Source organism: Ictalurus furcatus, chromosome 2 (genome assembly GCF_023375685.1).
Source record: "Ictalurus furcatus strain D&B chromosome 2, Billie_1.0, whole genome shotgun sequence".
Taxonomy (NCBI): Eukaryota; Metazoa; Chordata; class Actinopteri; order Siluriformes; family Ictaluridae; genus Ictalurus; species Ictalurus furcatus.
Window position 1 is genome coordinate 14,595,322 of NC_071256.1, and position 23,848 is coordinate 14,619,169.

The window sequence follows — 23,848 nt, forward strand, 5'->3', positions numbered from 1 at the left end:
ATGCAAGAAAAGCCTCAAAGCTCTTGCAACTGAAAGAATATTGCATGTAAGAGTGGTCAAAAATTCCAGCAAGCCTGGTGGACAATTATGCAAAAAGCCTATAAGAAGTTATTTCTACTAAAGTGGGAAATACCCCCTTTTAAAAATTAACATTAACTGGATATGAAATATACTACTCTACAAATATATTTTTTCTGTGCAATATATACTTTTTTGTCAACTCATCTTCATTTAAATCTTCATTTACTGGCCCTTTAATTCAGTGCTAGGACGAGCGGGCAACACGGGGTGGGGGGGATTTAGACTCAATGCCCAAACTCCCGCTTCACTGCTGCTCACTTCCGGTGTAAAATTTTAGCAGTGCAAAGATTACAGAGTTTACAAACAGCAGTTTTGTCATCATTCCACACAAGAGGCATCATCTTTACACACAGCACGAATTCCATGTGCTTTCCCGCCCTCTTTTGATTGACAGGATATAATCGGCCCTGATCATCGGATGTTTTTAAACTATCGGCCCACTGCGTGAAAAACTGCCTTTAGCAACTTTTAGCAACGTCTCTAATCTATATCAGAGATGCACCGATGTATCGGCCGATAATGGGTATCGGCCAATACATCGGTGCATCTCTAATATATGTATATATAGCGACTGAGCGAGAGAGAGACAGATAGTAATTCTGTTGGATGCAAAATCATATAGTAAATATATTTGACTCCTGACTTTTCTCTCAAATGGTCAATCAAATAAAAGTACCAAAAGACTTGAAAAACTGATCAGGAGTTCTACAGTTTTAGGTAAGAAAGTTCTAGGTTCTAGGACAGCTCAATGTGCTGTACATTGTGAAGTAAAAAGCAGAGAAAGACAGGAACAAAATGTTGAACCACACAGAGTTTAAAGTCTGTGGAATATTTGTAAAGCTTTATACCACCTAATAAATGTGTAAAATGGGACTCGGCGTTGGCAAACCAGGCAGAATCCTTAGTGATTGCACTTATGTCACCCGACATAATACACTCGCAATGTGCATGTGCAGGTTGAAGAGAAGTGTTAATGACTCTGAGCTCCATCAACTTCACTTTCACCTCCCTCAGAGCTGACAGTGGAACCTTAGTGTGTGTGTGTGTGTGTGTGTGTGTGTGTCTCACCTGGCAGTGTGATTCTCTTGAGGAAGAAATCAAGCCCTATTGTCTGTTTGTACTGCTTCCCAAAAGCTTCCTGCGCAAAACGAGTGGCGACTGATGTCTGAGAGAGAGAGAGAGAGAGAGAGAGAGAGAGAGAGAGAGAGAGAGAGAGCGTTGTAGGAAGGGAACAAAAAGAATAGATGGAAAGTGTGAGAGAGTGAGATGGATAAATCCAGGAGATGCAGAAACAGAAGAAATGAAAAGCAAGTCAATATTAAGTCACACCTGTGTAGCCATGCCCCTTTACATAACTATAGAGCTAATCTGGTTTGCATTACCATTATTGCATTTTGTTATAACAAATTTTACTAAGAACATTCAAATGGTTAAAGATATAAGAACACTATAACGAAAATGAGGCTTGGCTAGCCACCCACAAGCCAGAATAATCAGAAATGTCATCAAACTTTTTGTCAAATTACTATGTAAAGTCTCTACATTATATTTACACTTAGCATCTGCCACTAAACTTCCATTTGGAGTAATCAATTTTCATGAAGGTCACTTGGGTGCCTGACTGAAATCGATAGGAAAAATTGTTAAGCTTTCAAAAAACATGGTAAACTGTATGTTAACGAAAGCTAGTTTGCGTTAGCTGACAATAAAATGTTGAGAATCACTGAAGTAAACAAATTGCTATCTAGCTAAAAAAAATAAAATAAAATCCATAAAACGGGCACTCTGTCTCTTTATGCCAGCCACCATTTTAAACATTGAACTCACCTCACACTCATGTTGTACATAAAAATAAAAACAGAAATGAATTCATGTCTACATTTTATTTCATTTTAGCCCGTTTCAGAGACAGTCTTTGTAGCTTCACTTTAGTTGTCATTTCTTATTTAACTTATTACAAAATATTATTTTGTAATATACCAGTTTACAAAAATGTTGTTTTTGTATTATTCTGTGTTCAGCTCTGTGAAACCTAAAAAGACATCGTGAGCAAACAAATCCTCCTTTAAGCCTAGCTCACGCCAACAAAAACACACACTTTAAAACACACTCTTCAAAACACACACGGCTGTCCATGTTGCTGTTGGAACACTCGGTCACTCTGGTCACTTTGGTTCTTCTGCCAGTGAGCTAAATAAAAAAAAAATTGACGCAGGCCTTCCCACGCTGAGTGTGTGTCAATGTGTGTATGTCTGTGTGTGTGCGTAGTGTGGTTAATATCCGAGTATGACATCACTTTTGATTGACAGCTTCTTAATGCAGAACATCAGAGCCTATTAGGCGTACAGCTGTGAGTGAGTGTGCACACCCGACACACACTACATAACTCAACGAACCACTCACTCAAAAACACAGACAGTGTAGAGTGTAGGCTCTGTGTGTGTGTGTGTGTGTGTGTGTGTGTGTGTGTGTGTGTGTGTGTGTGTGTGTGGGAAAAAGGCAAAGAGCACTGTGCATGTGCCAGCATCCATTCTGACTGATGAAAGAGTGACTCCAACGTCACGTCTCTCATCAGTCCAACTACACCAACTACACACACACACACACACACACTTAATTCATATCTAATACTGGTAAATATTCCCATACACCACAACATTTATTAATGGCCATACACACGCACACACACACACACACACACTCACATTTTCTTCTACTGCCATGTTTATTTCTCACTGCTGTTATTTTTTTGAGTAGGCATCTGCCGTCCTGAGCACACACTTACTTTCAGTGTGAAGCAAACACACACACACAATTACACACACACACACAGTTACACACACACACACACAGTTACACACACACAAACACACATACTCTCTTAATCGTATGGTCAGTATGCTGTCAGTCATCAGGCCTGTGTCATGTGCTCACTCCCTGAACTGCTCAATTTTATTTTATTTTCCAGGTGATCAGTTGAGTCATATTAACAGAGACGGAGGGAGGGAGAGAGAGAGAGAGAGAGAGAGGAGAGAAAGAGAGAGCTGGATTAGCAAAGGCAGAAAATGCAGCTTGTCATGTCATGTCACTGATACCGGCAAGTGCAGTCTTCTGTCCCAAAGTCTTTCCTGTGGCCAAAACCTTACTGACTGCTAAGGGATTGGTGAAGAATATCAGTGGGAGTGGAAGGGATTGGTCAGACTTTCTGCAGGAGTGGGTGGGATTGGTCAAGAGTGTGTGTGGACATGGGTGGGGTTGGTCAACATTTTTGTGTGAGCAGACGGGATTGATCAAGAGTGTGTGTGGGAGTGTGTGGGATTGGTCAAACTTTCTACAGGAGGAGGCAAGATTGGTCAAAGTTACTTTGGGAGTGGTCAAGATTAGTCAAACCTTCGGCAGGTACAGATGAGATTGTTCAAGAGTGTCTACAGGAGCAGGTGGGATTGGTCAAACTTTCTGAGGGAGCTGACAGGATTGGTCATTTATTCTGCAGGAGCCAGTGGGATCATGAATGAACTGTGTCTGTGGGCGTGGGTGGTATTGGTCATACTGTGTGCAGGAGTGGGTGGGATTGGTCAAACTGTGTGCAGGAGTGGATGGTATTGGTCAAACTGTGTGCAGAAGTGTGTGGGATTGGTCAAACTTTCTGCAGAAGTGTACAAGATTGGTAAAATTTCTGCATGAGCAGACAATTGGTCAAGGGTGCATTTGGGAGTAGGTGGGATTGGTCAAACTTTATTCGGGAGCAGACAGGATTGGTCAAACTTTATTCGGGAGCAGACAGGATTGGTCAATCTTTCTGAGGGAGTAAACAGGATTGGTCAAACCTTGAGATTGAGCAGATGCGATTGGTCAAGAGGGTCTGTTGGAGTGCGTGGGATTAGTTAAACTTTGTCGGGGTATGGGAGGGATTGGGTGGAACTTTCCACAGGTGTGGGCAAGATTGGCCAAGATTGTCTGTGGGAGTGGGTGGGATTGGTTAAATTTTTTGTGGGAGCGGGCAGGAATTGTCAAGAGATTCTGCAGGACTGCACAAGATTGGTCAAGATTGTCTGTGGTAGCAGGCAGGATTGGTCAGGAGTGTTTGCTGGAGCAGGTAGTAGGGGAGCAGACAGTGCTGGGATTAAATAAACAGTCCTATGCACACCTCTAAATGGAGGTCTCTCTCTGAGCAAAACGTGAGTGGGGGGGCATCATCAGAAAGTGATAACATAGCTTGAATTATCTGCATATTTTTGGCACAAAGCAATTCATTACAAGTTTAACTAAAAAGTTACAAAGTGTAATTAATTTTTGATGGGTACCAGTATAAAAAAAAACACTACTACACAATTTATAATGCCATCCATGGGTGATTGCAAATGTTTGTTTGTGTGTGTGTGTTTGTGCACGCGCATGCATGGGTGTATGTGTGTGTGTGTGTGTGTGTGTGTGTGTGTGTGTAGAGCCTAATTATACCAAAACAGCCTACACAAGGGAACCAACCACATGCAACTCCTACTCCCTGCCTTGAAACACCACAAATGAAGAACCAAGCCCAAAAGACACTATAAATCGGTATACACTAAACCACTACACTATCCTCTGTGTGTGTGCTTGGTTAAGTTCCATTACTCTGATGCTGGGAAAGTAGTGTTGACTCATACTGAGAAGCCTACACATGGTTATTGATAACCACACACACACACACACACACACACACACACACACACACACACTGTAGCTCAGAGGTTTGGCATGGTGGTTTGTTCACACACAACAGAGTTACACTGCAGTAACACAATCCTCAGCTGAACCACAACACTCAACAAAAGTGGGTTATGTGTAAGGACCATTGTGTGCCGAAATGAGCTGTACCTCAATGTAATGTAGCAGAAATACTCAATTACTGCCCTTAAGTGTTTTTGGGGAATATTTCCTCTTTGTTCCGATATAAAATGCTCTGCTAAGTGTCCTTACTTTTAATTCAGTATCTATCTATCTATCTATCCATCTGTCTGTCTGTCCATCTATCCATCTGTCTTGCATGCTCCCTGCATGCTTTCTCTCTTCTCTCTGTTCATCCATCTATCTTTACCCATACATCCTACAGCCAATTCTAGAATTATTGGCACCCTTTAAGAGAACATGCAAAAGTTTTCCATTTAAAAATTTGGAGAAACTACACTATTTGTCAAACGTTTGGACAAAGCTGCTGATAGAAAGGCTTTCTTCATTGTCGCAATCTCTACACTTTTAGAATAACAATGAAGACATTAACACTACGAATTAACATACATTGAAACATGCAGTGACCAAAAATCTAACTAATCTATCTAACAGTTTTCCTGATAAAGTTTTGCACACTCTTGGAAACTTCTAGGAAACTTTTCTTAAAGGTTCCCAAATAGGACACTCGCTGCTTCTGAATGAAAACTACTTATTAATAAATACATTTTGATTCAGAAATAAATGTATATACGGGGAATTAAAAATATACAGTCATTCTAGTGTGTCCAAACTGTTGACTGGTAGTGTCTTTACCTAGCCATTAAAAATCATTCTAATATGAGCCTCTTAATTAAATAATAGTATTTTTCAGGGTGGCATGGTGGTGCTGCAGGTAGTGTTGATGTCTCAGAGCTTCAGTGTCTGGGGTTCTATCCTGAGCTCTGGTTACTAACTGTGTGGTGTTTCAGATGTTCTCCCTGTGTCACATGGTTTTACTCCCACCTTCCATAGCGACAGGTGAACCGGATACTCTAAATTCCCCCTAGGGGTGAACAAGTGTGTATGTGTGTGTGTGTGTGTGTGTGTCTGAAGAAGCTAAAGCAGTTTTGCTGTCAATCTCTAGAATCTACAGGGTGTCCCAAAATCCCAAGGGTGTCTCCATAAATAGGGGACTATGTACTCCAGCAACACATCGGTTGTGCCTTCTTCGGTGGATGTTCGTGGACGTCCACTACTCGGTCGGTCCGCAATACTTCCAGTCTTTTTGAATTTGTTAATAAGTTTGGCAACAGTGATGTGTGTGATGTGTTTGCTATGTTTTCTGTTAAAGTCCATAGCAACCTTGCAACAGCTACCCGATCCAGCCATGAGAATGATTTCAATACGTTCTTCTTTTGTCAAAGGCGTTCTTAAAGACTACCTGAATTTAAAAAATATAATATAAACTAAGTATGAAAAATTTTGGAAAACATTTTGCTAAAAAGTGTTAATTTCCCCTATGTATGGAGACTTTTGGGATACTGTATATTGTTGCCTTTGACCATTTCCTGTTTCCCCTTGAATAAAAGAACAACCCACAAAACGGAGTGCACTGACATTGGCATTTTCAACAAAGAAAGAACTATATACAAGGAATTATACCTGATAAATATTGTTAAATATGATGTTGCATCATCGATGCTTTTTGTGAGGATTAATGGCATCAAGAATTCTGATCAAAACCTGTCCGCCTGTGCCAGGAGTTTAAGAATTGGCCATGTATGGATTTTTCAACAATATGATGCATAGGCTGTGTGAAGAGAAGTTGTCCAAGATCCTTCTGCAAGTGTTCGCCAACTTTGGTAATCATTACATCTGGCTTCACTAAAAAAAAAAAAAAATTGTACAGTTGCCAATAACGTTGAAGCCATTATTTTACGGGAAGAAAAATGCAAAAAGAAACTTATGACTGAAAAATTGCTTAAAATAAAACTCCAGAACACGTCTACCTTAGACTAGAATAATTCTAATGTTGGTTCAACACGGCACTTTTATCTGCCTAGTGTTTTAGCCAGTGACTATTATTTGTCCATTCCTGTCAGGGATTTGGTTCATTTTGATTCACTTTTCCGGTCTTACACATACACACGCACAGAGGGCTAAAGCCGTAGGGAGCATTAACAGGTTTATAAAGACAGATGGATTAAAACATAGCTTATCTTTGTTAAAAATAGCCTTCAGTCCTGTAATCCACTCATCACTTATCATGTCTGCTACTGATACACTTGGAAAGAGTCTGGGCAAGATCATGTGTGTGTGTGTGTGTGAGTGTGTGTGTGTGTGTGTGCGTACACTTAGGAATTTGTAAAAAAAAAAAAAAAAATGGGGTAAGAATAAGTATAGTCTATTAAGTTAAGACTTAAATTTAAAATTAGATATGTAATTTCTGAAAGAAATATGACGATAATGCCTACTGGTAATACCGAGCTGAACATTATGGAAGACAGGAAAAAAAAAAGATATGGCATTAAATAAACATTTAACTTATATACAATTCAGACAGGATAAGATTTCTGGACATTTCTGTTAAGTAAGGACATTGTTATACGAGTCTGTAAAACATCAGATGGGAAGGTCTTCATGATGTACCAGTGGTTCGAGACAAGGTTGCAACTTGTACTACAGCAGGTAAAAGCCAACAAAAACGGCCGCATCTACTTGAAACTTAAACTCTTCAACTTGCAGTAGTGTTCTCAACTACCAGTTCCTTCCCCAGTTAGGGAGAGACATCAAATCAACATGGCCACTTAGATCAGTTACTACACAGAGTACTTGGTTAAATCTATTACTTTTTATCAGTCTGTACAGGATTTCACTGAGTTTTTTGTGATAGTTGCAGCCAAAGATGCTTGATTTTGCTTCTGGAGTTTTTTTTTGTGCTTTTTGGGGGGGGTTTTTTGCAGAAAACTACTCGAATTGGTGATATTGCAATTGCACGAAATTGTTTTGCGTGGTCTTTCACAGTGATGTTTGTTGGTAAATGAGAACTTTTAGCTGTCCTCATGTTCGACGCACGTGAATAGAAGAGAGCTTTGACTGAACGCATGTTCTAATGATGTCACATGACACGTCTTCGCCCAAATCTGCAGAAAATCTGCGGTAATTTTGAAAAATTGCAAACTACTGCAAATATTGCAGCGTTTGCTTGATTTTGTTCATTCCTACCATCACAACATTGCGAAATCCTGGATGGACTGGTACTTGGTTAAATCTGTAACACTGATCAACATTCATTGACTATACTAATCGCTGTTTTGAGAAGGTAATCATCAACATTAGAGTTATCACTAACCTTACCCTGCTAGCTTGTTCCTAATGCTACTCCTATTTCTACCTGTGCCTGCACATTCCTTAAAAAATTACTGACATGACAGGTTTAGATTAAAATCTCTGACGTACTCCAGTAATAATTACATTACTTCACCTCCCCATGTAAAACTAATGCAACTAATGAGTATTTTTTTAATGCGTTAATTGGATAAAATCCAGCTTGCCCACATTTTTTAAGGACTGGACGAAGATTATGAACATTTCAATCCACATCAGTGCAATCTTATCAGCATGTCACAAACAAACACAGATTAATCTGGACGTAGTGCAACCGGACGGACTTGTTAGTACTTTTATTTGCACAGACAGGAAGCATACAATCTCCAGGTGACTAGTATTTAGTGTTGGGTAAATTACTTAAAAAAGGAATCAACTACAGATTAATAATTACTACTTAAAACTGTAATCTGATTACATTGCTATTTACATGCAGTAATCAGATTACTAATTACTTTACTTTCAAGTTACTTTCAAAACCTATCAAACCTACAAGAATACACTACAAAGTGAAACTCATAGTTCTTTCAGTAATTTTATCATGTATCAGTCTATGACATGATCAGAAAAAGTTGGATTTATCATAAAACCTGCCTCGGGTGTTGTCACTGTTTGTAGGACTACCAGACCGATAAAATATCAAACTTTTCTAACTAGGCTAGTTTGGTGTCGCTAGTCAAGAGGAGGCACAACTAAGCTATCACTGTATAGGTTTAGTTGCTACAGTGCCATGCAAAGTACATTATCTTTCCTTATGCTCTGCTCATGTCATGTTCACATAAACTGGAACTCATATAGACACTTACACACCTTGTTTTCCTGCTCAGCATCAGAGGATGTTACTGTTTCAGTTTCAACCCCTTCACGGGTTAAAAAAATATATTTAATCGGCGTATATCCATTTTTCCTCACACTGACTGTGAGCTAGCGTTTGGTAAAATTGAGAGCTGTCAGCCAATAAGACACAAGTGTTTCCACATATTTTCCTGTAAACCCTGTCCAATTGGTCTCATCTCTATTCACTGAAGATATAAAATTACAGGCCATCTTCTTTCATTGACATTCAGTTATGTAGTGACAAACCACTCCAAGAGAATTATTCAGGCCTACAGAAAAAATTTTCAGGGCAAACGTGATTTATTTTAAAATGCATTTTTAGTTAATATTGTTTTCTTAACAATAACTTTTGTTGTAACACAAGTAACATAATATTATTGATATTAGTAACTGTAATCAGATTACTTACATTTTAAATGTAATGTGTTACATTACTGCGTTATCAGAAAAAGTCATTAGATTACAGTAATGTAATCTAATCTAAATAGTAATTCTGCTAGTATTTATGGTGTATAACTCCTCTAAGTCTGTCCTGTATCTCTGCTCTCCACTCTTCATGTTAAGAGTTTACACTCTTTGCCATTTTTCTTTTTTCCCCTCCTAGCTGTGTCACTGGATGTTGCATCATTTGTCCAATCACATTGCTGAGTGGCTCACTACACAAACTCATGCATGTTTTCCACTGTAAAAACTGACCATATGAAAATATATCGAGGGCTCTGATCATTCTGGAGTGAGACTGGAAGGCTTATGGAGTGTAACTGGAGATCAGAAGGCTTAGATTGACGGATTTACCCTTTCATTTCAACAAATCATTTGTGCCCACGTTTGTTTACCCTCCCACACCACAGGATCATCTTTGCCCGGACTCGTTTATCCCCCTCATTTGTGACCACACTAGGCTCCCGTCCAGCTTCCATTTGGAGATTCACTCCCCATTTTGAAAATTTGTCCGCATAAGCAGCCAAATGCTGCAAATGATCAATTTAATATGTAGACAACAAACTAGCTAGACTACCTGTTTCCCATTCTCAATTTTCTACATCCTCACATATAGCATATAAAGACAGCTACTAAAACCTGTAAACTGACTGCCTTGTAGTCCGCTGCTGTCAATTTAACAGCTTTCATCTTGGCTTATATGTTTGCCATTCAGACCAAAGCCTTCTTTATTTTCTATAAAACTCTATTCTATTATATTGTGGGTGTCTTCAGAAAATCTCTTTCTTTTTCATATAACACAATTCATTTTACAACCAAATTCCAAAAAAGTTGGGACGCTGTGTAAAATGTAAATAAAAACAGAATGCAATGATTTGCACATTTCATAAACCCATATGTTATTCACAATAGAACATAGAAAACATATCAAATGTTTAAACTGAGGAAATGTACCATTTTAAGTCAAAACATAAGGTAATTTTGAATTTGATGGCCACAACACGTCTCAAAAAAGTTCAGACCAGGGCAACAAAAGGCTGGAAAAGTAAGTGTTACTAAAAGGAAACAGCTGGAGGAACATTTTGCAACTAACTAGGTTAATTGGCAACAGTACAGTAACACGACTGGGTATAAAAGTCCAGATTTCATCACATTTTTACTTCTGAGAGACTCTGCCTCACTAAAATACTCTTTATATACCCAATCATTTTACTGACCTGTTACCAATAATTATGATGTCATCTGGCAACTTCTACTGACATCTGGCGACTTTATATGGGGCATGCATTAGCTACTTTCCCCTGAAAAGACTAGGCAACACTTCGCAATGGAAACTGAAGTCAATTCTTTTCCATCCATTCAGGCTCTTAGTAGAGACTGCATGTAGCTACACATTTTTGTAGCATTTGTATATAAACAATGTTTATCAAAGTAGTGTTTGCGTGGCCAGACTTGGACTAAAATAACCGTAAACGTCTACAGTCACCGGTGACACGTACACGTGTAATGCTGTAAAAGGTAGACCTCTTGTTCATTAACCTGTAGCCACTGCATTATCATTTATAATTAAATGGGGTCATATTTTTATAGGTTCATTGAACAGGTGGTTTAGGCCAATAATCTGGTACTGATGTTACACAGCTTACAGTTTACACAATTTTACACCTTATTTAAATTGTGCTCAGCAGAACCTTCTCTTTACCATATAGTGTTGTGTGTGGAGGTTGTATTTGAAATGTTTAAATGTATTGTTTTTATAGTGTTTATTGTACTGTTTTGCACTTAATATGCACTTTTGCAGGTCTGTACGTCCGAATGTTTACACGTTGTTGCTTGTTTGCACATTATATGTTCTTCCACTGATGTGCCATGTTACCTGTCTGTGCACATCTCTTGATTAGGCAAATAAAGTGATTATGATTCGGATTCATCGGTTTATGGCCCATATTTTGCTAAAATACACGTTTTAACAGCTAAATAACGGGGCATGCTGCAGCCAGGAGATTATATAAACCTTTTCTAGCATTTAGTACGCTAACCCAGGCAAAGGATTTTGCATCTTCATCTCCACGTTTTATAACATATAACTGCACACTAATACAGTAAAGCACGCAGATTAGCTAAGGCTGCATTAGCATTTAGCATGCCACCCAAAGCTGCTGTAAATCCCTCCTCACCTTTCCCGAAGCTCCGTCTCCGATTAACACCATCTTCAGCTGCCGCTCCTGAGTCTCTTCCTCCGAATCCGACATATTTATCGGGGTGTGTGTATTATATAAATACAAGAAGCGCACAAATAAATACGATAAAACAATGAAATCAATAAAGCGCTTGGGAAATTAAGGTTGTAATCATATAACAATTTGTACTAAGCAACGGGCCGCCATGTTTACTCAAACAGCCGGAGACTGGCACCAACCATTGGGAGTAGAACACTGTAATATTAGGACAACTAATAACTGCATTTTCATTCTGTAAGTGCCTTTTATTGAATATATATGTTCATTATGTATATTATTTGTCAGAACCTCTGCGTAGATATGTTTCCAAACACACCTTCGATGAGTTTTGGGCTCATTCATTTCTGTTCCTACCCACGGGAGAGAAATGGATTCGTCCGCCATGACGCTTCCTCGTTGCCAAGGAAACCCAGGTTCCTGCAGAGGAATTGAATGAGGGATTGGATTGTTTGAGTGTGCGCGTGCTTCCGAGCAGCCTCAGCGGCAAATATCCAGTTTTATAGAAATGTAAATTAGTTTAATAGTATTTTATTATTATTGAATTGCAATAGCAAATTATAATTCAATATCAGTAAAAAATATACTGGAACCATTATAGTAACGTAAAAGGCTTTCTCTTCTCGATCATTACTCTCGAGACACATCTGTCTCTCTGTCAGCAAGACATATGTGTCTCTCTATCTGTCAGCAAGACAAACCTGTCTCTCTGTCAGCAAGACATATGTGTCTCTCTACCTGTCAGCAAGAGACATCTGTCTGTCTCTTTGTCAGCAAGACACATCTGTCTCTTTGTCAGCAAGACACATATGTCTGTCTGTCAGCAAGGCACATCTGTCTGTCAGTCAGCAAGACATCTGTCTCTATGTCAGCAAGACACATTTGTCTGTCTGCCAGCAAGACACATCTCTCTCTCTGTTTGTCAGTCAGCAAGACATATCTGTCTCTGTCAGCAAGACATCTGTCTCTGTTTGTCAGTCAGCAAGACATATCTGTCTCTGTCAGCAAGATACATCTGTCTCTCTGTCAGCAAGACACATCTGTCTCTGTTTGTCAGTCAGCAAGACACATCTGTCTGTCTGTCAGCAAGACATATGTCTCTATGTCAGCAAGACACATTTGTCTGTCAGCAAGACACATCTGTCTGTCTGTCAGCAAGGCACATCTGTCTGTCAGTCAGCAAGATACATCTGTCTCTCTGTTAGCAGGACACATCTGTCTGTCTCTGTCTGTCAGCAAGACACATCTGTCTGTCAGCAAGACACATCTGTCTCTCTGTCAGCAAGACACATTTGTCTGTTTGTCAGCAAAATACATCTGTCTCTGTCGACAAGACACATCTGACTGTCATCAAGACACATCTGTCTGTCTGTCAGCAAGACACATCTGTCTGTCTGTCATCAGGACACATCTGTCTTTCTGTCAGCAAGACACATCTGTCTCTGTTTGTCAGTCAGCAAGACATCTGTCTCTGTCAGCAAGATACATCTGTCTCTCTGTCAGCAAGACATATGTGTCTGTCTCTGTCTGCCTGTTAGCAAGACACATCTGCCTGTCTCTGTCTATCAGACAGCAACACACATCTGTCTCTGTCAGCAAGACATATGTGTCTCTTTATCTGTCAGCAAGACACATCTGTCTCTCTGTCAGTAAGACATATGTGTCTCTCTATCTGTCAGCAAGACACACCTGTCTCTCTGTCAGCAAGACATATGTGTCTCTTTATCTGTCAGCAAGACACATTTGTCTCTCTGTCAGTAAGACATATGTGTCTCTCTACCTGTCAGCAAGAGACATCTGTCTGTCTCTGTCTCTTTGTCAGCAAGACACATATGGCTGTCTGTCATCAAGACACATCTGTCTCTTTCAGCAAGACACATCCGTCTCTGTTTGTCAGTCAGCAAGACATATCTGTCTCTGTCAGCAAGATACATCTGTCTCTCTGTCAGCAAGTCACATATGTCTGTCTGTCAGCAAGACATCTGTCCCTATGTCAGCAAGACACATTTGTCTGTCAGCAAGACACATCTGTCTGTCTGTCATCAAGACACATCTGTCTCTTTCAGCAAGACACATCTGTCTCTGTTTGTCAGTCAGCAAGACATTTCTGTTTCTGTCAGCAAGATACATCTGTCTCTCTGTCAGCAAGACATCTGTCCCTATGTCAGCAAGACACATTTGTCTGTCAGCAAGGCACATCTGTCTGTCAGCAAGACACATCTGTCTGTCTGTCAGCAAGGCACATCTGTCGCTCAGTCAGCAAGACACATCTGTCTCTTTCAGCAAGACACATCCGTCTCTGTTTGTCAGTCAGCAAGACATTTCTGTCTCTGTCAGCAAGGTACATCTGTCTCTCTGTCAGCAAGACACATCTGTCTGTCTGTCAACAAGACATCTGTCCCTATGTAAGCAAGACACATTTGTCTGTCAGCAAGACACATTTGTCTGTCTGTCAGCAAGGCACATCTGTCTGTCAGTCAGCAAGACATCTGTCTCTATGTCAGCAAGACACATCTGTCTGTCTGTCAGCAACACATCTGTCCCTATGTCAGCAAGACACATCTGTCTGTCTGTCAGCAAGACACATCTGTCTGTCAGTCAGCAAGACACATCTGTCTCTGTTTGTCAGTCAGCAAGACATTTCTGTCTCTGTCAGCAAGATACATCTGTCTCTACGTCAGCAAGACACTTTTGTCTGTCTGTCAGCAAGACACATCTGTCTCTGTCAGCAAGATACATCTGTCTCTCTGTCAGCAAGACACATCTGTCTCTCTGTCAGTCAGCAAGACATATCTGGCTCTGTCAGCAAGATACATCTGTCTCTCTGTCAGCAAGACACATCTGTCTCTCTGTCAGTCAGCAAGACATATCTGGCTCTGTCAGCAAGGTGCATTTGTCTCTCTGTCAGCAAGACACATCTGTCTCTGTCAGCTAGACAAATCTGTCTCTGTTTGTCTGTCAACAAGATACATCTGTCTGTCTCCGTCTGTCAACAAGACACATCTGTCTCTGTCAGCAAGACACATCTGTCTGTCTGTTAGCAAGACACATCTGTCTGTCTGTCATCAAGACACATCTGTCTCTGTCAGCAAGACATATCTGTCTGTTTGTCAGCAAGACACATCTGTCTGTCTGTCAGCAAGTCACATCTGTCTATCTGTCAGCAAGACACATCTGTCTGTCTGTCTGTCTGTCTGTCAGCAAGACACATCTGTCTATCTGTCAGCAAGACATCTGTCTGTCTGTCAGCAAGACACATCTGTCTATCTGTCAGCAAGACACATTTGTCTGTCTCTCTCTGTCTCTCTGTCTGTCAGCAAGACACATCTGTATGTCTGTCTGTCTGTCAGCAAGGTACATCTGCCTGTCTGTCAGCAAGGCACATCTGTCTGTCAGTCAGCAAGACCTCTGTCTCTATGTCAGCGAGGCACATCTGTCTGTCTGTCTGTCAGCAAGGCACATCTGCCTGTCTGTCAGCAAGGCACATCTGTCTGTCAGTCAGCAAGACATCTGTCTCTATGTCAGCAAGACACATCTGTCTGTCAGTCAGTAAGACACATCTGTCTGTCTATGTTAGGTCACGTTAAGTGCTACATGGTTACCTGTTAGGTCACGTGTTGGATTTGGTTTATTAATGAATATCTAGATCATATACAGCACAGTTTAATAAAAACATGTTTACAGGTCACAAAGGCACCAAACACAACGGCACCGTGTACCATGAGCCCTTTTACCCACAGGAGCACTGCTCAGTGTCACCCGCGGCCTGAGACACGAGGAGGAGCACGAGCTTTCTTCACTCTCACACTGAACACTCTTCAACAAGCTCTTAAATGAACACAGTGGTGCACTTAGCAAAAAAAAGAGCACTTGTAATCGGTGTAATAATGTAGAGTATTTATACATACAGAGCTGCCTCCTGTTTGGGCCGTAGCGCCTTATCTATCTATTGATCAATCTTTCTATCTCTCTATCTGTCTGTCTATCTATCTATCTATCTATCTATCTATACGTTTATCTATCTATCTATCTATCTATCTATCTATCTATGCGTTTATCTATCTATCTATCTATCTATCTATCTATCTATCTATCTATCTATCTATCCGTCTATCTATCACGTTTTGCAATGTCAAAATTATTTAAAACCTAGACATTCATAATGTATTCATCCCAATATGAGAAGCTGCTTAATATAAAACAGCTCGATGAAGTAAACCCGGTCAGATTTATTTAATGGAATTTATTTAATACAATAAGGCCTAAACTATTTTTCCGTAATAAACCTTTTCCGTTTTTCGGTTTACATTAGAGTCCCGTGATTACAGTGGGCGGAAGGTGTAATGTTTTTCTCCGAAACATATCTGAGCATGTGTCCCAGGTAGACCTGAAATCTTAAATGTGGCATTAAAAAAAAAACAAAAAAACAAAAACAGGCCTACTGCAGTCGAATATCATAATTATAATTTTCTTAAACCATGCCGCTTAAATCACAAACAGATACTTGTTCATTATAATAATGATAATAATAATAATAATAATAATAATAATAATAATAATAATAATAATAAAATGCTGTAAAAATGCAAATAGCTGACATTCAGAGGTCTCATAAAAATAGACTTAATATATTAATTAATATTTTAATAAAAATTATAGTACAAACTGTACTACACAATACACAAATATAGAGTTATCAGCGTAAAGAATAATAACGAAAATAATGAAAAAAATACAAGAAATATAATGAGTAAAAATACCAAAAACAATAAGAAGCAATAAATTAAATGAAGAGATAAAGAGAATGAAGTAGAGTATTACATCACTAGTAAAGTATGAGTTTACTATATGTAAGAGATGATTGAAAATTGGAAAATGTAAATATTAATTAAATAATTTAACTATCTGAAACCTACCAATCTGTCTGTGAAAGATTGTTTTGTTAAAAGAGTGAACAGGAGCAGTCTGGGTTTTATGACTTAATCGGTGACATTGAATTTAAAAAGATTCTTTACAAAATAAATCATTTTAGCCTACATGTTACATATATTACATACATTAGACATTAAATAATGTAAACTGTAATCTGTAATTAAATAATGTAATCTGCCCGTGCATCCTACATTTACACACACACACACACACACACACACACACACACACACACACACACACACATATATATATATATATATATATATATATATATATATATATATATATATATATATATATATATGTGTGTGTGTGTGTGTGTGTGTGTGTGTGTGTGTGTGTGTGTGTGGTATATATATTCATATTTTCTATTATCTATAAGCAGTTCAACTTCATTTTACTAAGAGTTAATTAAGGACTTTCACTGTGAAGCACGTGCAAATACAAAAGATAAGCATTAAAAAGAAATAGCCTAGATAAATTAAAAAAAAAAATTAACAAATATACACGGCAATAATCTTTCAAGTAAACACATTATTATTATTATTATTATTATTATTATTATTATTATTATTATTATTACTAGACCTATTATTATTATTCTCGCGGCGCTTTGTTAATTAAAACAAGCGCGTGTCGGATCCGTGTGTAATGTGAAGCAGATGTATTTGCGCGAGCAGCTGGATGAAATATCAAACAGGTGTCCGCACGCATGCGTTCTATGTAGAGCCGCGAGCTCTTTACTCTCTAAATCAATTTCCTAAACAAAATGTAAACCAAAATACTACTACTGCTACTACTACTACTACTGCTACTACTACTACTACTACTACTACTACTAATAATAATAATAATAATAATAATAATAATAATAATACCTACCTGATATAGGCGTAGCTTTTGGAGATTACAGACTATTACAATTTTCAATTAAAAAAATTAAAATAACAAGAATATACAGTACATGGTAGATTTTCACATAACAAAAAGTAAAAACAAAAATAAGATACCTAAGAATAAGTAACAAGAAAGCAAAAAAAAAAAAAAAAAAAGACCCAAAAACTAAAAATTAAACTTCATTAGCTCTGAGACACTAATACTTGAATAGCCTATATCTAATATGTGATGTAATATTTGTGTGATCTCCCTTACCTGCACTTGTCGAAAATAAAAGACGGCTCGTGTGTTGTTTTTGTTTTAAAGGAGTGTAATTGAATTATAGCGCTCGGAGATGAGAGGAGGAATGGTTCGCAGGTGCGGAGGCGTGCGGGATTACACAGAGAGCGAGGAAAAACGCCAATTTCGTCGCCATTACATTACATTACGGGAAACCTGATCTGGCACAACACCGGGCTCGCGCGGGCCGACATGATCGCTCTGATTAAGCGCCATTACGCCGTCAGGTCGCCTCTATTAGCGAGCGTGCACAAATTACCTTTGACGTCTCCAATCTCTGCATAAATATACAGAGCAGAAGGGAGACATAATGCCTGATAAACCTGCGGGGAAATTACCGCGACAGTGCCCATTTCACATACTAACACACAGGTCTCCACGAGCCTTATTATTATTATTATTATTATTATTATTATTAAAACAAGTATAATACATGCAGCAGTGTGTGTGTCTCTGCATGTGTGTGTGTATGGGGGGGTGGGAGGGGTGTAGCTTGCCTATATACGCGCGTGCGCTGCGCATCCGTTTAATGCCTAAAAAAGAAATCTGTGAGTGTGTGTCAGAGAGAGAGAGCAAGACACAGAAAGAGCGAGAGATAGAGATAGTGTTAAAAAAATATATTCCTTTTTTTCCTTTTCCTCTTTTTAAAAATTATTTTCCCTTTAATATGCACACACGAGTTGTATACAACTGCACTATTGTCGTGCCAATAAAGAACTGTGAATTTAATTTAATTTAATTTAACCTAATTGAATGTGAGTGGAAGAAAGTGGTGTGTATGCGTGCGTGCGTGTGTGAAGATCTCGCATGATCTCAATGTCAATACCATTTGAGTGGCAAAAACTGAAGCTCCATCTGCGAATCATTTCCAGACATGACTGAGCTCTCTCTCTCGCTCTCTCTCTCTCTCTCTCTCTCTCACACACACACACACACACAATCTCTCTCTCTCGCGCGCTCGCTCTTTCTCTCTATCCCTCTCTTAAACACACTCTCAATAGAGGCTTTAGGCCTCACTCGAGTTTTTTTCCCCTCTGGGTCATTTCTTCGCGTTTTCCCGGAATGTTTAACCATCGGGGTACTTATTTATAGGGGATGAATTGGGGGGGGGGGGGGGGGGCAGGCCTTCACTGCACCTCCACGTGCAATATAGTGTCATTTCAAGCGCGCTCATTTTTGCACAGATTTATGGTAAAACAGATAAGTGGGGGAAAATATGTGTTCTCTAGTCAGCTAGTAATAACGGAGAATCTCATTGAAGTGGAAACGTTTTACACTGTGTCCTACACACCTACATGGGTGTCGACATTTCAGGAGACACACACACACACACACACACACACAGAGAGAGAGAGACCCTGTGTAGAGTTATTTTATTATTTTGAATTGTAAATGACTTCCTGTTGCAGACATAGTGCACTATAGTGTGCACATTTTCCATATGCAATCTAGTGCAAATCCTAAAAGGCTTGCTACTGGACACCTAAAGTAGAAAAATCTGGAAAGAAATGTATCCGGGAGAGGTGAGGTGCGGCACATTAAGCTGTCAGGGGAAGTGAATATGTCTGGAACCCTTAACCATTCTAGATTTAAGCTTCTTCTTTTTTTAATTTTTTATTTTTTGCATGTATAAGAGGCATTATTTCACATGTCTGATGTCAGCTGTTGGTGCCTGTCTGACATATAGGCCATAGTGCAATATATGTAGAATATAAAGGCTATTATTTAAAACATATAGTAGTTCTCTTATGTACCAAGTACCTCCCTATTGAACTAAATAAAATAGAGTGCAATACTCAGGATGTATACCAGGTAGATTGTGAAAGGAATGGTAAAAAACCGAGTAGGGAACAGAATTCAAAATACCTCACTATTAGATTAATGGTGCACTATGTAGGGTTTGGAGGCATTACACACTATATAATGCCTGGAGTTTATTCCAAAATGCCTCTCGATTGGACATTGTTCTCAATAGGGTATTGAAATTTATACTGAAATTTATACCATGTGTAGTGCAGTTAGCCTATATAGACGAATAAGGAAATCTAATGACTTTGTAATGGACATATAACACAAAGTCCATTATTTGTGTAGAAGCCATTATTTCATTCCTTGCATTTACAGTGTGATACATAGGGAGTATGAATCATAAAGAAGTCCATATTCAACATACAGTTTGCTATAAAGGGTGTAGAAGCTCTAGTATAACCTACTCTATATAGTGTGCTAATAAAAACAGCTGAGAGCTTAATCACAAATGATTTCCTATTGAGCATATAGTTCACTACATAGATTCCTCTGACTATAATTGACTTCCATTTTCAAGGAGAAGCCATGATATGCTATGACTAAAATTGCCATAATGTCTATTATTACAACTGTTAACTTTGGCGGTTCCAATTGTTTTCTGAGAGGTCTTGGTTACTAGAGCCACAATTGTAGGCTAGTTCACTGTGGTGTAGTAAAATCCATTGCGGTGATACCAGGAGGTGTTTCATTTTTCTGTGTGCTAAATTATTAAAAGTATGAGGTGTTCTCAGAGTATTTGTGGTAAAGCTCTTAAAACTTAAAGCAGAAACATCTTAAAACTTTTGGTCAGCCATTGGTACTGTGTAGGCTAGCATCACTAGCAACAATGAGTTAAATTAACACATCAGTAACAATATCTGAGTAGCTAAATTGATATGTGCATCTCTCTTTATGCTCTAAATAAAAATGTACTAAACTGTACTATTCCCTGTCGCTTGGGTGATACCCTCAATCATACACCTTTTGTACATTTAGTAGGCTATGTATCTTTTGAAACTTAAAAAAAAAGCTAATTTTGGTCAAATTGTGTACCTTAAATATTTTAAGGGTATACTACATCCAGGTTTCCAGATGAAAAATACATATTGAAGGTACAAAAGATATACCCTTGAGAGTACCATCCCACAAAAAGCAAAGGTATGACTGCAGTTTAGTGCTTTTTATCCAGAGTGTAAATAATAGAAAATAATCCTGTTCATTCAGGAAAAGTAAACCATGTAGCACTCACTGGACAACAGATCAAATGACTCAGCTGTGTAAAAACAGTCTAAAACTCTGCCATTATGATGTCAAGTTCTATGACGTCATTCCGTAATAATAGAGGTGCCAAAAAATCCGGGGGGGGGGGGGGTAACTGTAGTAGAAAAAACCCCAAAAGGGGTCCAGAATGGAGAGAAATCTGTTAGGAGTGAGTGACTATATTAGTTGTAGATGCTAATAGCGTTTGGCTAATTATTAGTTGACAATTTCTTTATGAAACATGACGAAAAATGAAAAGCCATAATGGACACTAATGAAAGCACCAAATTTAGCTTAGAAACGGTTGTAATGGAGCTGAACGGATGAGGACGAATTCAAAATATTTCAATTTGCAGGACTTTGAGCGAGTCCCATAGTCTATATTCACATTTACTCGACAATACGTAAATACAATACAATATTTATTTATTCACAACAAGCCAAAGCGGTTTCCCACAGCTAATCCTAGCGCGACTAGAAATTGCTCAGTTACTTCTTAACTAACACGGTTTTAAGACAAATGTAGCCATTAAACATCTGCTAATGCTATAAGACAACAACACGGCTGTTGTTTCTTTAGCTTCCTAAAGAAATTGTTACGTGACACACTGTTAAGTTCAACTTTTCAGTCAGAAAAGTTTCACAAAAACTTCACAAAACTCTCGTGCGGTGGGTAGAATTACGGGATTGCGGTGCTCGAGAGGGACACGATCTCCTTCGAGTCCCAGAAGAAAACAGAGCAAAACAATCAAATCATAGTTGAACTATTAACGTCGAATACACGTTGAAAACGCGACACCGAATCAAAGTAGAAGTGCGAACATTTCCAGTTCAGTGCTCTCTCTGTCTGACTTAAAATACAACATAAACAAAAAATCAACGTACGTTCTTATGCTACGTATGCTAAAGAAATGCGTTTAATGTATCTGAAAGATATTAATACCTAAATAATATCCAAAACCCTAAATATGCAATGCAAAAATGTGTTACTTAAACCGTTTAAAAATGTAGAAGGTAGCACTGTTTTGTTGTGCAGGTTTTAGACACACCTTGGAGGAACATGACAACACAATAACAACAACATTAATAATAATAATAATAATAATAATAATAATAATTATTATTATTATTATTATTATTATTATTAGTTTTGGAAGATCTAAACTGGACATTTTCTGTGTAAACTGCGACAGAATTACTACTACGACTAGCCTACTACTAATACTACTACTACTACTACTAATAATAATAATAATAATTATTATTATTATTAGAATAACTGAACTGTAGTTTGGTGCAATGTGTGTTAATTTGTTATATCGCATTGTATACAGCAAAATCTCCACTGCTAGATTGTCAAAGTATTCAATTGGGTATTACAAAAACGTCACTGGGAATATTACTGGAAATGGTCAATAGTAAATGTTAGGCCTACTGTGTATATTATTACGAGCCCAATGAAACGTATTGAATGAAACACTTATAATCAATCTATCTATCCATGACACACACAAAAAAAAAAACCCTCAGTGGTCAACACCATAAGGAACTGGATGACTGGAAATGAGATAATAACCATGTGTTCACCAATCAAACAATCCGAGCATATCAGCATTAAGGCAGAAAAATGAGAAAATAGCTTGGTTTAAAAAAGACCATCAATCTTGGCCTAATAAAACTAATCCGGCGCTGTGCCTCTTGGTGGTGGGTTAATTATTATTATTATTATTATTATTATTATTATTATTATGACTTGCAGGCAGACTTGTGGAGATCATCGGCGCGTGCAGGGTCGCATTAAATCACCGAGTAAAGCAGTACGGGGAATTTAAATCACCTTAACAACACTTTCACAGAAATGTGCAGGACCATAAAACATAAAAATAACGCATGGGGCCTTTGATGGATTATTCATCAACCTGACACACAAACACACACTCCTTGTAGCTCTTAAAGCCTGATACAGTTACAGGCTAACAACAATCCGCAAATAAAACTCTGTTTTAACTATAGCCTAGCTATTTAGTTATTCTTTAAAAATTATTCAGTTGGCATTCATGCTTTAGCCAGATAAGGTTGAGCAGGTTTAAAGGGCTATAATACATATTATTATTATTATTATTATTATTATTATTATTATTATTATTATTATTATTATTAGCCTATTTCAACAATTGGGATTTAGGCTAATAGCCTATAAAGGGTACAAACCTTTTTTCTTTTTTTTTTTATAAAAAATACAAGACGTAAGTGCAACTCAAGACATCTGTCAGCTATTAATTAAACATGGTGAATTTTAAAAAAAAAAGGAAAATTCCATCTCATGAAAATGGGAAAGCGTTTTTAATAAGGTAGTTAATGTTTATTCTGCGTAATTGTTTCGTCCGTTTTCTCTTCACATGAATCTAGTGCACTTAAACACAAATGTAACGACTCCCAACATCTCAACTGTCACTTATACCCCTTTAATATAATAAACCTTTCTGTTCAAACAATGACAAAGTGTACAAAACACACACACACACGCACACGCACGCACGCACACACACACACACACACACACACACTGCTCTACGTGTGTTTTAATGCTCGCCGTCTTTTTAATCAGTCTGTAAACAGCAACAACGTTTTACACTAATACTAAAGTCTGCAACTGTGACCACACACTCTGGTGTTTTGTTTGCGCGTTAATCTGATTATAGACCGGAAGTGCTGGACTCTTACCGTTTTCACCTACAAATCTATCTTTCTCTGTGTGCAAGTGACGCGTTACTGCACTCCAGCACGCTTTGAACGAAAAAAAATAAAAAAAAATTTAAAGGACGGAAACGTGTAACTTCCCATTTACATTCAGGAATAAAGTACAAATACTAACAACAATAATATATACCAAAAAGTATCACATTAATAATATAATAAAGTGATGTCATTAGTCTTTAGGTTTGTTTCAGCTTAAAACAGTTGAACGCAGTGTCTTATCGTTTCTCCCTCCTTTTTTGTATTTGTTGGGAACTTAA

General features: G+C 38.3%; 1 protein-coding gene across 4 annotated transcripts in view; it reads right to left on the bottom strand.

Moving 5' to 3' along the window:
• Positions 1-11,964, bottom strand: part of rab28 (RAB28, member RAS oncogene family) — a 42,937-nt gene extending 30,973 nt beyond the window's left edge. For all 4 annotated transcript variants that reach the window (XM_053649749.1, XM_053649741.1, XM_053649736.1 and 1 more), the window contains exons 1-2: positions 11,613-11,964; positions 1,150-1,246 (exon numbers count right to left, since the gene is read on the bottom strand). In XM_053649749.1, the coding sequence (XP_053505724.1) occupies positions 1,150-1,246; positions 11,613-11,687 (172 nt within the window). In that variant the 5' untranslated portion in view covers positions 11,688-11,964. The remainder of the gene's footprint in view (positions 1-1,149; positions 1,247-11,612) is intronic.
• Between the last annotated feature and the right edge of the window lie 11,884 nt (positions 11,965-23,848).